Here is a 12,408-nt window from a genome sequence, read left to right on the forward strand (position 1 = left end):
AGGCAATTGTACTACTCCTGTTCAAGGTTTGTTTCAAAACTGTTAAAGTATTTACATTTTAAACCCAGGGGTTCTTAACCAGGGGTACGTGTGCCCCTTGGGGGTACGAAGCACCAAAGCAGGGGGTAACACATGCAGTGTGAAATTATAAGCTATTCAGGCATATTTATGAAGAATGCGTAACAAGTTACTTTGTTATGTGGCTAAAACAGGTTGGTTTTGTACTACTTACAATACTGTTTTAATGCATGCATCCAACACGCAATTTATAAATAGCTGTTATTAAAATTATGTTAATTCCAATTATTACGATTTTATTAACTTTCGTCGGCTGTTTTAGACAGAGGGTACGAGAAAATTTTATGAAAGCTAAAAGGCTACGAGCGCTAAAAAGGTTAAGAAACACTGACTTAACCAATGGCTGAGTGGGACGGCCCAACAACACCTTGGTAGAACCACCAACCTGACGATTGCAAGGCTGTTGCACTAACCACTGGGTCATCTTAAAGGCCGTGCTGGGATTAGAACCACCAACCTGACGATTGCAAGGCTGTTGCACTAACCACTGGGTCATCTTAGGGGCCGAGCTTGGATTAGAACCACCAACCTTACGATTGCAAGGCGGTTGCACTAACCACTGGGTCATCTTAGGGGCCGAGCTTGGATTAGAACCACCAACCTTACGATTGCAAGGCGGTTGCACTAACCACTGGGTCATCTTAGGGGCCGAGCTTGGATTAGAACCACCAACCTTACGATTGCAAGGCGGTTGCACTAACCACTGGGTCATCTTAGAGGTCGGGCTGGGATTAGAACCACCAACCTTACGATTGTAACGCGGTTGCCCTAACCACTGGGTCATCTTAGGGGTCGGGCTGGGATTAGAACCACCAACCTTACGATCGCAAGGCGGTTGCACTAACCACTGGGTCATCTTAGGGGCCGAGCTTGGATTAGAACCACCAACCTTACGATTGCAAGGCGGTTGCACTAACCACTGGGTCATCTTAGAGGCCGAAATGGGATGAGAACCACCAACCTTACGATTGCAGGACGGTTGCTCCTTAGACTATTTTTTATTGACAGAGTCTGCCCGTAAAATAACATTTGTATTTCCTGTAAACCTTGCCTGGTGTGAGATTTTATATTAGTAGATCCCCCTGAAACTATTTTTGTTGACAGTGATCGACAGAGTTTGCCCGTTCAGTAAATTTCAATGTGGAGACGAAACTTGTCTTGCTTACTTCACAATATGCGACGGAACTCCTCAATGTGACAATGACGAGCAAAATTGCGACAGTAAGTTGAAACCTTGTGTTCTGATGTTATGGACTATCATATAATTGAATAACTTACAATCAAAGTTGTAGAAGGTCCCGAAACCCGATTCGTTTTTGAGAAGCCCGTTTAGGCCCGAAAGTTTGATTAACATGCGTATAAAACCTCAGGAAAGACAAGACAACAAACACAATAGACAATTGGTCTTAAACAAAGCGGTTTGGGGCTGTTTGACATTAGGTCAGGTCCAGAAACTGGCTACTTAGCTAGTTTAAAGTCATGGGCCTGCAGGCCTGAATCAAGCCTGTTTTTTGAAAAAAAAACTAACCCCAAACCCGGCCCGACTTGTAACTGTGGTTTAAGCCGTATTTCCTATGTGCTTCTTCATATGGTGCCCAGGAGTTGAGCTTTTTTAGTAGTTTATAACAGTTAGAATAATACACGTATCTACAAACAGTTGCAGAAAACTGCACCGCTGAGGAATTTCAATGTGAATCTGGAGCTTGTATTCCTGCCCACATGGAATGCAACCGACGACAAGATTGTGATGACGAGGACGATGAACAACACTGTACAAGTAATTTGCAATATATAAGCATATTATCAAATTTAAAGAGCTCTTCTGGCAAATGTGATTTTATTCCGACGTTTCGACGTCCTATACAGGTCGCCTTCATCAGGGTAAATAACACTGAATGCGACTAGAACAGTGCACGATAAACAAAGGAAAGAAAATTAGACGCGAGTTTTGCCAGAAGAGCTCAATAATTATGATATTATGCCCGGAAGCAACATTTTTATGTTATTTATAAACCGTTTGCTGCCTGGCATAACCCATAGAGATATTCTGGCAAATGTATTTTTATTCCGACGTTTCGACCTCCTATACAGGTCGGGTAAATTTCAAAAGGCTACATTTGCCAGAAGAGATTTATAAACTTGCAGTAATTTACAAGTTAATCTAGTCTACAGTCGTCACACAGACCACATGAGGCTCGATAATGCTTTGTATACAATCGTAGAATGACAATATTATAGTGGACTGCAGGAGCCGCAGTCTTAAATATATCGTACTGAATAAAAGTGCCCATTAAGTTTTATACGATATGACCGATTCGCTATGGCGCCTTCAATGGGCCTGGTGTACTGTGATTTATATACTGTGATTGCATCGACGCTTCAGGGCTGATCCCAATTATGAAATTATGTTTATCTTAACTGTTATGAGGTAATAATGCACATTTTGTGTAGATAATAACTGCAGTGTAGATGTGCAATTTGGAAACAATATTTGCAAAACCATTTGGATTTTTTGGGTTAGAGGAACAAATTAAACGGAATACTTTTTATACTAACATTCCACGTTCTGTTGTGGCAGCAAATTTTCACCATGTTGTACGTTTTGTTATCTAAAGTAGTTTAGTAAAAAAATAACTTTTTAAACTGTTATGCTGTTAGTTTAAACCAGTGTTTCTCAAATTTTTTTTTGCCCCAGGGTGCACTTAGACACTTTAAAATAACCAAAATATTTGTGGTGACAATACTGCAATAAATTTTATGTATTCAGTCATACAAACCAACTTTTTGTTATCTTTTGGTCCACCTGGTTGCTTCGAATTTTTTTTAGAGAACCACTGATGTGGAATCCGGTCCAAATTATTAATTTGGTCCACTCTTTCATACAGATTCGGAAAAATGCAGATACCATGCTTTCCAGTGCTTTCCCTCTATGTCGTGCGAACCGATGCTTACAATGTGCGATTCGCCCTGCCCAGCTGGTGACGAACAACCAACATGCGATGGTAAGATCTCTATTGTCATCCGCTAGGTGGCATACGCGAGTATATCTTTGTGTAACGTACGGTTTAAAATAACCGGTTAATTAAAAAGTCTGTTTGAAAATTGTGTGTACAAAATGAACAATAGTTTAATTTGAAATAGAATGTTCACTATACTTTGGAATAATTCGCAATAACTAAGCTGCGCTTACCAAATTAACGATTCCGTAAAAATATTTTAGTAAACATTGTTATGGTAACTGCTGGACATGTTTGACATTTAATTATAACGCTTATCAAACTAACTATTTGGTAAAAAAATTTTTAGTGAACACTTTTGTGGTAACTGCTGGACGTGTTCGACGTTTGATTGTTACGCTTACCAAATCGACGTTTCTGTTAAAATATTTTAGTAAACACTGTTATGGTAACTGCTGGACGTGTTCGACATTTGATTATGAGGCTTATCAAACTAACTATTTGGCGAAAAATATTTTAGTAAACACTGTTATGGTAACCCTTGAACGACATTTGATAATTACGACACAGGTAACTGCGGCCCCGATGAATTTATGTGCGATTCTGGAGCCTGCATTCCACAACATTATCGATGCGATGGAGGTGTTGACTGTAAAAATTTTGATGATGAAGCTGACTGCGATGAAATCCAAAGTGGTAAGTTGCTGTGGCTGACTGCACGAAGCTAGTTAGGAAACCCGCTTTAAGCTTGCAAAGTCGTGCATGTAACAAGTGCTATGGTTGTCTGCACGAAACTCGTTATGAAACCCGCCTCAAGCTTACAAAGTCGTGCATGTAACAAGCGCTATGGTTGACTCCACGAAGCTCGTTAGAAAACCCGCTTTAAGCTTGCAAAGTCGTGCATGTAACAAGTGCTATGGTTGACTGCACGAAGCTCGTTAGAAAACCCGCTTTAAGCTTGCAAAGTCGTGCATGTAACAAGCGCTATGGTTGACTAAACGAAGCTCGTTAGAAAACCCGCTTTAAGCTTGCAAAGTCGTGCATGTAACAAGCGCTATGGTTGACTCCACGAAGCTCGTTAGAAAACCCGCTTTAAGCTTGCAAAGTCGTGCATGTAACAAGCGCTGTGGTTGACTGCGCAAGCTCGTTAGAAAACCCGCTTTAAGCTTGCAAGTCGTGCATGTAACAAGCGCTATGGTTGACTACACGAAGCTCGTTAGGAAACCCGCTTTAAGCTTGCAAGTCGTGCATGTAACAAGCGCTATGGTTGACTGCATGAAGCTCGTTAGAAAACCCGCTTTAAGTTTGCACAGTCATGCATGTAACAAGCGCTGTGGTTGACAACATTATTTTTCACTGACAGATATTGACGGTTGCCCCCCGCATCTTTTCAGCTGTCAAAATGAGTGCACTCCTTTGTACGAAGCTTGCCATCAAGCTTTTTGTCATACAAGTTTGGCCGAGGATTGCTTCAGTAAGAGTCAAACCGCACTTGTGTCAAAGATGTTGTTAGCTGTGCTCCATACTTGCATACTCTTTTTTATTTTGCAACATAGTGTTTAGGAATGAGCCAAAACCGCAGATGTTCTGTTTGGCCGAACACCGAGCATCTCACATTATTACTTCGTATCTTAGCTGGTCATGAATATGCAAATTTAACGCTCGGTTTAGTTTGTGCAACTACTCGGCCGAGCACCGAGCATCAAAAATAGCGATGCTCGGTACCGAGTACTCGGGTTCTGGCTCGGCTCGGCCCATTCCCAACACTGTTTACAATATCTGTTGGACTCAGTAGCTTGTGAAATCACTTAAATTAGTTGTGCTTTTATTTTAAACTAATTATTTTCCATTTAAACATTACAGGAGAATGCGGACCTGGCTTTTATCAATGCAGATCTGGTTACTGTCTTCCGGAACATTATGTATGCGACGGATTTCATGACTGTTCTGATGTTGACGATGACGAAGCTAACTGTCCGCAAACAGGTTTGTGCAGTTAGAAAGTGTTTGATTTGGAAGTAGAGCTGGGATTAGAACCACCAACCTTACGATTACAAGGCGGTTACACTAGCCAGTGTTTTTTTAAGGTGTTTTGGGGGACCGTGAAACTTCTGCAGCGGTTTCCCAAAGTTAAATATGGCTATTTTTTGGTATTTAAATGAAACACTTGCGGTCTCTTAAAACTACTTAGCGATCACCCAAACCAAAACCTTAAAAAAACCTGGCACTAACCACTGGGTCATCTTAGAGGCCGAGCTGGGATTAGAACCACCAACCATACGATCGCAAAGCGGTTGTACTAATCACTGGGTCATCTTAAAGGCCATGTTGAGCACGGATGTAGGTATTACACACAGGTATTACAGGGTTACATGAAGGGGGCCACGGTCCAGCAAAGGTTGAGAACCACTGCACTAACCACTGGGTCATGTTAGAGGCCATGCTGAGATTAGAACCACCAACCTTACGATTACATGGCAGTAGATTTAAAACATTAATCTTATAAACGTTTAAAAGATGATCAGTCAACCCATTGTAGCTGTAATTTACATTTTCACGCTATGTTTTCAGATTCAGTGATCACCACCAACTGTTCATTGACCGGAGTTTCAGCAAGGTTAGTTTCAAAATTATTTTTTAGCAAACAGTTGCGAAGAGATTTTTATGCTTGGGTCGAATAACAGCATCTTTACTGGTCTTTCTTTGTTAATACTTGAATCAAATCTTCTATGTTCACGCAGGCTTCTTGGCAGTTACGTTCGATCTTTGCTCCCCGGAGCCGGCGAACAGCTTGAAATGATCGGTGACGATTCGACACCACTTGACAATTGCTTTGCAGTGAAGTGCAACGAGACTGACGAATATAAGATGAAATTCCCGCCTGGAATTGGCCAATGTGCTGCAAACATCAACGTAAGAACCAAATTTGTTGATTATAATCTGGGTTGCCATCGACATGGATACGAAGCGGAGCAAACTTTTTGGGACAAATCTTTGCATTTATACGAGCCATGACATATCATATGCCATATTTTTTGACAGAAACAATCTGTTCCAGCAATTCCTTGTTCATAGAAAATACTTTGTGCATCTCACCACACCTTAGGTCTAGGTTTAGTTTTACTTGTAGCAGGGATTTGACTTGTAACTGTTAAAAATAAGACCCAGGTCAAAAACAGGGACATTTCTTAGAAATATAGGCAATAAATTTTACGAAGACCTGTCTGCAAAATAGATACAAATCTTAGAAATAATGGCAACTCTGCTCATAGTGGTCTTAAAAGAGTTTTCTTTTTCTAATTAATTGTCAATTCCAGGAGAGCGACACAGAAATTGTGGTAACTTACAAAGTCTCGCTTGGTGTTGCTGCTGGTTCGTCACCACACATAATAACTCGCACTGCTAAACTGTCAGTTGTGGTGTTTCAATGCGCCTACAACCGTACAGGAATAGCGACAATGGATCAACCTCTAGTGTCAATGATCAGGTCCGTAATATGTACATCCAGTTTAGTTCTTATATTATATAACACACTTTAAGTTACTAAGGTCAATCTGACATGAAAATTTTAGTTCTTTAATGTGCAGCATGCTAAAAAGGTTTGAGAACCACTGGCATAATCGCTTTGGCATTATTACCAGTGTTAATGTTAAAGCATCAAGCCAATAAATGATAAGCTGCAGACAGTGCACATTGTTTCTAACTATAAGGTCTCATCAGTGCAGCTGGTGACAAGAGAACGGCCGCATTAGCTAGTGTAGCCATTCAACGGCACTCCAGTTTGTTGGGAGCAACAGGGTACAACCCCATCACCTAGTATGTGCGATGCCACAGGGTACAACCCCATCACCTAGTATGTGCGATGCCACAACTGGGGTACAACCCCATCACTGTGCGATGCCACAGGGTACAACCCCATCACCTAGTCTGTGCGATGCCACAACTGGGCATACAGCACAAATGAAACTGGCTCACAATGGCCAAGCAACTGCTTGGGAACCACAGTGAAGTCGGCTCAGTGTCACAGTATCAATGTAAAAGCATAGAGCCAATAAATGAGTGCTGTTGGATGGCTACACTAGCCAATGCGGCCGATCTCTCGTCACTAGCTGCATTGATGAGACCTTGTAGGTCGAAACAGTGTGCATTGTCTGCAGAATACCAGTGTTTATATATAAATAATATACAAAAGCCATTAAATAATTTTTGAGTCTGGCAGGCCTCAAGCAGGTCTGTCTGTCACTGTGGGTCAAATATTAACAAGCAAAACTAAATTTTGCAGCGAAGTTAAAATGGATTTGGGCAAAACAGCGACGTCAATCAAATTGGAAATGGCTCGTTACCAATCGGACAGTTTTGCTACAATTGAAACTGAACAAACAATAACAATTGGGTCCCCTGTTTACATTGGTGTTAGGATTATTGTAGCAGCCGAGAACAACTTGGTTTTGCAGGTATAATGTCAAATAAACACTCTAATACCCACTCAGTTTCATTATAACCACTGCCTCATTACTTGTTTAGGGAATAGACTGTTTGGTAAAAGACAATGAAAACGATACTGAAACTGTTTATCCTGTTGTCATCGAAGGGTGAGCGCTTGTGTTTTAGGATGAGGAAAGTTCCACTTCAACTTGTTTTTTGTTTCAGTTGTGCCGTACCTGATCCTCTTGATATGGACGGGAATGTCATCTACAACGTGACCGACTCTCACAAATTTCTCTTTTCGTTCCTGGGATTTACTTGGTCTAATGTTGAACACTCGGAACAGAAGATATGGGTTACGTGCCAAATGAAAGTCTGCGACAAAACCGACGACAACGAATGCAAAATAGTAAGTTTTCCATCTGATGTGTTGTTAACTGCGTATATCCAGGCTTGCTACTTTATTAACTTGTGAACACATAATAAGTGATGTTTTAACAACATCTCATTCGAATCGTAAGGTTAAATGCGACCAGTAACGCAGTGGCTTATTATATATATTGCACATTAAAACTTTCTTTGTTAAGGACTGTGCACCTATGGGACCAGTGGCTCATTCAGTCAAAAGATCAATCACTGACGAAACTGATGACTCAACAAAGAAAATATCTATCGGACCTTTCGTCCTTGCACCTGAACTTGGTAGTGATGACCAACTTGTTTGCAACAAGGTAAAACTTCAATTGTTACTTTACGTGTGAATATGTTGAGTCTAACCTCCATAAATTGCTTTCTAGGAGGAATTGGGATGCTCTCACATGTGTGGTATCGACACGACAGGTGCAGCTCGCTGTATTTGTCCTGAAGGATATTTCCTGATAAAAGATGGAAAGACTTGTGTTGGTAAGACTTGCTTATATTTTAGCCATACATTTAAAAATACATTTGAAGAACATGAAATGATTTATCAAAAAACAGCCAGCAAAGTCACCGCTATTGCATTTGTTCGTTTGTTTCATTTTTAAGGGCAACGCCTGAATGTATTATGCTCACAATGAGTCCACCGTCGAGCTGCCTTTTTTATTGCAAGTCCCTTGAATCAAGTCATAATGAATTTTTTTCAACTCCGGCAGTTGGTGACTTCAATTTAGTTGATTGCTCAGCGAAACACAAACGACCTACTTAACTGGGATTAGAACCAGTGGTGGGATTCAGCCGGTTCGCACCGGTTCTATAGAACCGTCTCACGACATTTTATGAGATCAGTGAACCGGTTAGCAATTACTGGTTACTGTCAACGGACTTTTTGTAACAGAACCGGCTGAAACATATGACTTTTGTGATAGAACCGGCTGAAAAATATGACTTTTGTGATAGAACCGGCTGAAAAATATGACTTTTGTGATAGAACCGACTGACAAAAAAATTCTATTCAACCACTGATTAGAACCCAGAACCTTGTGAACACAAGGCGGTTGCACTAACCACTCGGCCATTTTGGGAATGTTTTATCGGAGTTTAAAAAGTTGTTTTTATATTTGTTTGGCAGAAGTCAACCAAAACATTGAGACACTGATGGAGGTTTCTCTCGTTACAAGTCTCTGCCTGGTAATTTTAATCATTCTCGTTCTGACTGTTGTCATGGTTGTAAAGAGGAAAGACGCAAAGAAGGTGGAGATTTAAGAAAAATAGGAAGAGAGAAAATGGAATAAAAAGACAAAAAAACTCAAAAACTGATTAATATATTGTTCATATAAACAGATTCCTTTACATGTTTATTGTGTGTGGCTGTTTTAATACAAAACTTACCCACCTAATTTGGTTTCTGTAGAGAAGTGGTCGTTCTATATTTGTAAGAAGGTCTCGATGTTGTAACGCACTTTTTTAACTTTAAACCGGATCAATGTTAAATATAAACAATGTCAAAATTGTAAAAGTCGTTTCAATGCAACAATTTGTTTCAAACAGTAGTTATAGCTACGTAAATAAAATGTTAAATATGACCAATACAGGGTTAAATTTTTGACAAATAAATTGAGTGTGTAGGTTTGTTAAAATTAAACTTAACTAATGTGTAAAAATGATGCTTAAATGCAAATTTCAATAGAAATAATAGCGGATAAATAAAATTATCCAAGCGGAACGGGTAGGGCATTTCCCGTTTCTAAGTGCAATTTTCATTTTTGCTTTGTCACAATGTTTTGTAAAATCTCGAAAGATCGAAATATATTGCATCAGTCAAAGCAGTCATATGTGGTTAGGAAAATGTAAAATATTTTAGCTAAGTTTCGAAGAGAACACACCACAAGACAGAATTTATACACTAAATTACTGAACTAGTTGATATCAGCTTTTGGAAGGAAAAAAGAATGATTTTTTATTGACCGTTGGGCACACTATAACATTTAACTACAACTTAATTGCAGTACTATCATTTTTAAATAAATGTCAGTAGTTGTTTTTAAAATAAAGATTGTTTAATAATTGAGGTTCAGTTCAACACAGGTATTTGCAAAAACGATGGTTTAGTTGAAGTTAAAAAGAATGAAACATAATATAAATATAATTTTTGTAGGTGAAGGTTTTGAATTCTTACACTAAGCATAAAACAAATATAAGAACCAACTGAATAAAAAATACATTGGCTTTTGATGGCCAGGTACACTTATGGACTAACGATGAATATAAAGACCCAAATAGACCTAAAAAGGCGACATGTTTTATTATTTAGACGTTTCAGCAAATGCTCATGCCATTATCAGTGAATTGAATAATGGGTGTAACTGATGTGGCACTTCATATCGCTGATGATGGCAGGGACATTTGCTGAAACCTGAAACGTTTAAGTAATAAAGCATGTCACTTTTTATGTGCATGTTGGCCATTATTTTATCATAAATCTTATGGACAGATACATACATAGTGTTTCAAAGTAATCATGGAGTAAATTAAAATAAATAAAATGACATCATACTTTGATGAACATGATTGTGTTCCCACACAATCAAACCCTGCCACTCAGGAAGAAGACTTATTGGATTTAATCAGACGGTTGCTTAGCAATGATGAATTTGACGACCATCTTCCCTTTGGAGAAAAGTTGGCTCCCCCAGCGTCGAAACAAATTGTCGACAAACTCCCCAGAAGAAAACCCACCGAAAAAGAAATCCTTGAACAAACAAAATGCCCTGTGTGCCTGCTTCCTTATGATGATGTCATAATAGACATGCCATGCGAGCATTGTTTTCACAAAGGCTGTCTGTTGCCGTGGTTACAGAAGACCAACAACTGCCCCATGTGCCGACATGAATTGTTGACCGATGACCCTGCGTACGAGGAATATAAGAAACAGAAAGAAAAGGAAAAAGACCGACAATTTCGGGTCGAACAACTTCACAATTCAATGTTTGGATAAAAAATGTTTTAGTAGCAACATATGCTTTTTTTTCTAGGATTTTTAACATTCGTTTGTACATGATGGTTTTCTATAATAGTAGGAACATTTCTTATATCTAAGTCCATTACCTTAAACTATATTCTGGCACTGATTTAGAGAATCATCAGCACTTATTAAAAAGCGATGGTTTTGTGAGCAACATGTGCTTTTCATGTTCCTGAGGATTTTTAACAGTAGTTTGTTCATGATGGACTTATAATAGTGTATTTTATCTAAAGCCATTAACTTAAACTACATTTTGAAATTGATTTTAGTGAAGTATCCTTAAATGTTATTCATTTTAAAAAGCAGTAGTTTCTAACCTAGAAGTTTATGGGGTTAATGTTCGGATAAAAATATTTGAGAAGCAACTTGCAAATGAAACTAATATATGCAAGGATTTTTAACATCGTTTCCTATAATAGTATTTATATCTTAACTATATTTTTGTCATTGACATTAGTGATGCAGCATCAGTATTTCTGTGTCAAAATCAGTCAACACAATTCCATTCTATTTTGTTATACATTCTATAAAAAGCTGTGGTTTTCAACCTAGAGGTTTAAGGGATATTTTCAAGGGTCAATTCAGGCAAAAATTTACACATCTTTTTGAAACATAGCCCTTGGTACACTTTGTGTAGGGATCCCCAATCTGAGTAAACTTACTTAATTAGTTTGTTGCAACTGAAAGGTTGGGAACTACTGTCATGTATCTTATGCCATTGTTGGTAAGATTCTTAATGTTTTTTTTATTGTTATCAACAAACACTTTGTAATATGTTTTATCTGTAAGAATTGCCTTTATTTATGAACTATATATATATACAGAAGATTGTAGTTTATTGTAAAGGGATGAAAAAACTTAAACAGTTTGTACTGATTTCGGCTAATTGCTTCTCGATACAGTGTAGCACAGTCGGCCCCACATTTAAAGGTGTGCAGCTATTTTCGACTTGGTGATTTTTTAGTGCAATAATGTCGCTATGTTTTCTTTCACCAAGCGAAAAATAACCAAATTTCTCAACTCATACTCCTCCAAACTAGTTTAAGACTTTGCCACTATAAGCCTAAATGAATTACTGTGAACATATTACTTTCATGAATTTTAAGTTTCTGAATTAAAACATGTTATTCAGATTTTTTCATTTCATAAACTCAACTCAAATGCACATGTTGGTTGTTTGTTACTGGGCGATTGCATTCATAAGTTTGACAAAACGGCTGAGCAATTAATCACCTTTTATTTAGCGTGAAAATGCAATTTGATTGATAATTTGGCAAAATGTGTTGTTTTTTGTGTAATTTGTTTACATTGTGTTTGTATTATGTTGATTTTTTACGTAACATTTTACTATTGATACTATTTTGTGTTGGTAAACTTTATTGAAGATTATGAATAAAACGATTTAAGGTATTATCTTTCTTAAAGTTTTTTCTATGCTGCATTTAAAGGGGGTCGACTAAAAGCCTGACTGGGCTGACCGGCCTGACTTAGGCGGCAGTGTTTCAC

General features: G+C 38.5%; 1 protein-coding gene across 1 annotated transcript; it reads left to right on the forward strand.

The window, feature by feature from the left end:
• Positions 1 to 10,365: 10,365 nt before the first annotated feature.
• LOC145218682 (E3 ubiquitin-protein ligase RNF181-like) lies at positions 10,366 to 12,312 on the forward strand. The gene has a single exon (XM_080086089.1). It carries the CDS (start codon positions 10,423 to 10,425, stop codon positions 10,873 to 10,875), a length of 453 nt encoding a protein of 150 aa, XP_079942215.1. The 5' UTR covers positions 10,366 to 10,422; the 3' UTR covers positions 10,876 to 12,312.
• Positions 12,313 to 12,408: the final 96 nt, after the last annotated feature.

This window comes from Phallusia mammillata, chromosome 3 (assembly GCF_965637545.1).
Source record: "Phallusia mammillata chromosome 3, kaPhaMamm4.hap1.1, whole genome shotgun sequence".
In the NCBI taxonomy this organism is placed as follows: Eukaryota; Metazoa; Chordata; class Ascidiacea; order Phlebobranchia; family Ascidiidae; genus Phallusia; species Phallusia mammillata.

Excerpts from the sequence above, each read along its gene's own strand:
- LOC145218682 (XM_080086089.1), top strand. The coding sequence starts at position 10,423 with ATGACATCATACTTTGATGAACATGATTGTGTTCCCACACAATCAAAC.